The sequence below is a fragment of the Tiliqua scincoides genome, chromosome 5 (genome assembly GCF_035046505.1).
Source record: "Tiliqua scincoides isolate rTilSci1 chromosome 5, rTilSci1.hap2, whole genome shotgun sequence".
Classification (NCBI taxonomy): Eukaryota; Metazoa; Chordata; class Lepidosauria; order Squamata; family Scincidae; genus Tiliqua; species Tiliqua scincoides.
Window position 1 is genome coordinate 132266749 of NC_089825.1, and position 4723 is coordinate 132271471.

The 4723-nt window shown below is 44.9% G+C and overlaps 1 protein-coding gene across 1 annotated transcript; it reads left to right on the forward strand.

The window, feature by feature from the left end:
- The first annotated feature begins 314 nt into the window (after positions 1-314).
- LOC136653569 (olfactory receptor 6X1-like) lies at positions 315-1253 on the forward strand. The gene has a single exon (XM_066630460.1). It carries the CDS (start codon positions 315-317, stop codon positions 1251-1253), a length of 939 nt encoding a protein of 312 aa, XP_066486557.1.
- The last annotated feature ends 3470 nt before the right edge of the window (positions 1254-4723 follow it).

Genomic DNA, 4723 nt, shown 5'->3' on the forward strand with positions numbered 1-4723 from the left:
AAAATCCTCCATTTTGTTTGTTTAAAAAATGGCATTTGCCCTTTGCACCCAGAAATGCAATCCCCAAGGTTGCATTTCCTTCCTAATATATTCTTTTATTTGAAAAAAGCCTAATTGGAGGTTTTGTACATTATATTAGTTTTTATCTAATAGAACTTTGATGGATACTGATGGGGTATTTGAGCCTACTTGGGCAGTTACAATAGAATTGAAGTCAAATATGTCTTGGTATGACCAATTTTCTTTCTTTCTTCTCATTTTTTCCCCTCCTGGCAGTGAAAGAAGAGAGACAGAAGCCAGGATCTCTTCTAGAAATGCTCCAGATAAATCAGACTACCATCACTGAGTTTATTCTCCAAGGGTTCCCAGGGTCTGGAGAGCTCCAGAAGTATATCTTTGTGCCTGTTTTGCTTATGTACATCCTCACTGTTGCTGGAAACATCCTGATTGTCTTCATTATCATCTGGGATAGCCATCTTCACAACCCCATGTACTTCTTCCTGGGGAACTTCTCCTTCCTTGAGATCTTTTACGTCACCACCTTATCGCCCAAGATGTTGGCCAACTTTCTGGCAGAGAGGAGAGTCATTTGCTTCTACTGTTGCATCGCGCAAGCCTTTTTCCATTTCTTACTGGGGGCCACGGAGTTCTTCCTTCTGGCGGCCATGTCCTTTGATCGCTACACGGCCATCTGCAACCCCTTGCATTATGGCTTCATCATGAACCGTAGGCTTTGCCTCCAGATGGCCACGGGATCATGGCTTGGTGGATTTTTCACCGTCATTGTTCAGACCATCCTGATTTGCCAACTCCCCTTTTGTGGTCCCAATCTGATTAACCATTTCTACTGTGATGTAACCCCAATGCTAACCTTGGTTTGCGCTGACACACATCTGCTTGAGCAGATTGTGCTAGTGGGATCTGCCTTACTCCTGTTCAGCTCCTTCTCCTTCACTGCAGTATCCTATATCTTCATCATATCCACCATCTTACGCATCCCTTCCTCTTCTGGACGGCAGAAGGCTTTTTCGACCTGTGCTGCTCACCTTACAGTTGTTTCCATACAGTACGGGACAGTCATGTTCATGTACGTGAAGCCCAAAGCTAACTCTTCCCTGGAGGTCAACAAGGTGGTTTCTGTGCTGAATACAGTGATAACTCCTCTTCTGAACCCATTCATTTACACTCTGAGGAACAAAGATGTCAAAGAAGCTTTGAGGAGAATCACAAGTATTAAAAAATTGTTTTACTGAGAATATCTTATTTGATATGATTCCTGTTAACGACTGGTTTGGATGGTACTTTGTGAACTGAACCCTCTTTGTGCAATGAAGAATATTATTGTGTACACCTTACACTTGGTGGTTGGCAACCTTCAGTCTCGAAAGACTATGGTCTAAGCCTACAGCACCCGGTATTTCCAGGCAGTCTCCCATCCAAGTGCTAACCAGGCCTGACTCTTCTTAGCTTACGAGATCGGACATGTGCAGGGTAATAGTTGCTGGGGCTTACTTTTGGTGTGCCTTCACTTTTTCCTAAGCTTTGGAAGTAGGAATGCCCAAATCCTTCCTCTCACAGATTACTTTACAAAGGGTATTTAAAAATTACTGTATCAGTTATATATGATTAATCAGTTATAGATTAATTAAATACTATCATTACATCAATCATTGAATAAATAACAAATTGTACTACTGATAAATAAAGTAATAAACAACAACATATTAAATCATGCCATTTAATTGATTTACTGTTTGAAAATAACATAGGGATCACATGTGAGAGGTCAGGTCAACCTCTGTTTTCCACATTTGTATACAACCCTTCCTCCAAGGAGCTTAGGGCAGTGCATATGGTTCCTTCCCTCCCTTTGTACTCACAACAGCTCTGTGAGGTAGTTGAGGACGAGAGATAATGACTGGAACAAAGTCACCCAGGAAGCTTCATGGATGAGCAGGGACTTGAATCTGAAATTTCCAGGTCAAAGTCTGATTCCTGAACTACTACACCATCCTGACTTTCCTTCCATGATTAGGGTCCCAGTCCTATCCAATTTTACAGTACCGATGCAGCCATAATGCAGCCCCCAGAGGACCTTCAGGGGTCCTCTGTCACTGCCCTCCCCCCACAAGATGTAGCACATCCTCCATTGTCATGGCTGCATCAGTGCTGCAAAGTTGGATCGGACTGGGTTCTTGGAAAAGGAGAAGGAACATTCCTGAGTGGCAATCAAGGGATGATTTCTCCCTGTGTTCAGCATGGGGGAAAAGCATCTATACAGAACTTATCTTTATCCTGACCTAAGTCCCAAGTGTGTTGCAAAGATAAAAGGGGAGTTCAACACAAGCATTTCCTTCATCTCTTTGGAAAAGGGGATTGGACAAGTTTCTGGAGGAAAAATCAATTATGGGTTACAAGCCAAGGGCAGGAGGTCTGGTCTAGAGGGTAGAGCCTCCCTTAGCCTGAAGATAACATCAGAAGGTCGCCAGTTCGAGGACACTGACAGCTCCCTGAACGGCTGAGAATGGAGAGAACTTGAAGTAGCTGACAAGCTGAGCTGAGTGATTCCACCTGCTCTTGGTGTGAGCAAGAAGCATCTTGGCTGCCCTCCGTGTGAGAGATGGAGCTGCTTGTCAGCCAATGGGGGAACTGGAGGCCAGAAGTGAGACCAAACTAGGAAGATCCATCTGAAATGTTGGTTCTTGAAAGAGAGAACCTCTATGATTGTAAAAATCCCCTTGAGGGATTTAGAAACGCCTGCCTATGTAAACCGCCTTGAATAAAGTCAGAGGAGTAATCCAATGCAAGTTGTATTATGATGATGATGATGTGTCACATCATCGCTCACAACATCATCGCTCACAACAGGAGAGGAAACTGAGCGCTTTCCACATGCGCTGCCTCCGACGCCACATGCGCTGCCTCCGACGCATCCTCGGCATCACCTGGCAGGACAAAGTTCCAAACAACACAGTCCTGGAACGTGCTGGAATCCCTAGCATGTATTCACTGCTGAAACAGAGACGCCTGCGTTGGCTCGGTCATGTCGTGAGAATGGATGATGGCCGGATCCCAAAGGATCTCCTCTATGGAGAACTCGTGCAAGGAAAGCGCCCTACAGGTAGACCACAGCTGCGATACAAGGACATCTGCAAGAGGGATCTGAAGGCCTTAGGGATGGACCTCAACAAGTGGGAAACCCTGGCCTCTGAGCGGCCCGCTTGGAGGCAGGCTGTGCAGCATGGCCTTTCCCAGTTTGAAGAGACACTTTGCCAACAGTCTGAGGCTAAGAGGCAAAGAAGGAAGGCCCATAGGCAGGGAGACAGACCAGGGACAGACTGCACTTGCTCCCGGTGTGGAAGGGATTGTCACTCCCAGATTGGCCTTTTCAGCCACACTAGACGCTGTGCCAGAACCACCTTTCAGAGCGCGATACCATAGTCTTTCGAGACTGAAGGTTGCCAATACGATGATGTGTATGTGCAACCTCCTGATTTTAGAAATGGGCTAAACAGTTCAATGAAAGTGTCCACCCAATGTGCGGCGGCGGTGAAGAAGACCAGTTCTATGCTTGGGATCATTAGGAAAGGTATTGAGAACAAAACGGCTAATATTATAATGCCGTTGTACAAATCGATGGTAAGGCCACACCTGGAGTATTGTGTCCAGTTCTGGTCGCCACATCTCAAAAAAGACATAGTGGAAATGGAAAAGGTGCAAAAGAGGGCAACTAGGATGATTGCTGGGCTGGGGCACCTTCCTTATGAGGAAAGGCTATGGCGTTTGGGCCTCTTCAGCCTGGAAAAGAGGCGCCTGAAGGGGGACATGCCTGAGACATACAAAATTATGCATGGGAAGGATAAAGTGGATAGAGAGATGCTCTTTACACTCTCACATAACACCAGAACCAGGGGACATCCACTAAAATTGAGTGTATTTCTTTACTCAGTGTGTAGTTGGTCTGTGGAACTCCTTGCCACAAGATGTGATGATGGCATTGGGCCTAGATGCCTTTAAAAGGGAATTGGACACATTTCTGGAGAAAAAGTCCATTATGGGTTACAAGCCATGATGTGCATGTGCAACCCCTGATTTTAGAAATGGGCTACGTCAGAATGCCAATGCAAGGGAGGACACCAGCATGCAGGTCTCTTGTTATCTGGTGTGCTCCCTGGGGCATTTGGTGAGCTGCTGTGAGATACAGGAAGCTGGACTAGATGGGCCTTTGGCCTGATCCAGCGGGGCTGTTCTTATGTTCTTAACTACAATTCCCAGGAAGCCTTGCAGGTCTTCTTGTTGTCTGGTGTGCTCCCTGGGGCATTTGGTGAGCTGCTGTGAGATACAGGAAGCAGGACTAGATGGGCCTATGGCCTGATCCAGTGGGGCTGTTCTGATGTTCTTATGATGGCAGGAAAGAGGATATAATAAGGATGTGATTCTTTTTTTAAATACAAGGGGTGGAATTTAATAAGGACAAGATTATTATTTTTTAATGTGTAATAAAAAAGATACATATTAATAATCACTTGCTGTGCTTCTTTATGATAAAATGCATTTTGCGTTTGAGCATCAAGGAAGCAGGCAGCCACCCAAGGGGCTGGTCATGTTCCTTTAAAACACAAACCGGATGTTTGCTCCTTGGTTGAAGAAGGAACAGGACAGTACAATAATAATAATAATAATAATAATAATAATAATAATAATAATAATAATAATAATAATA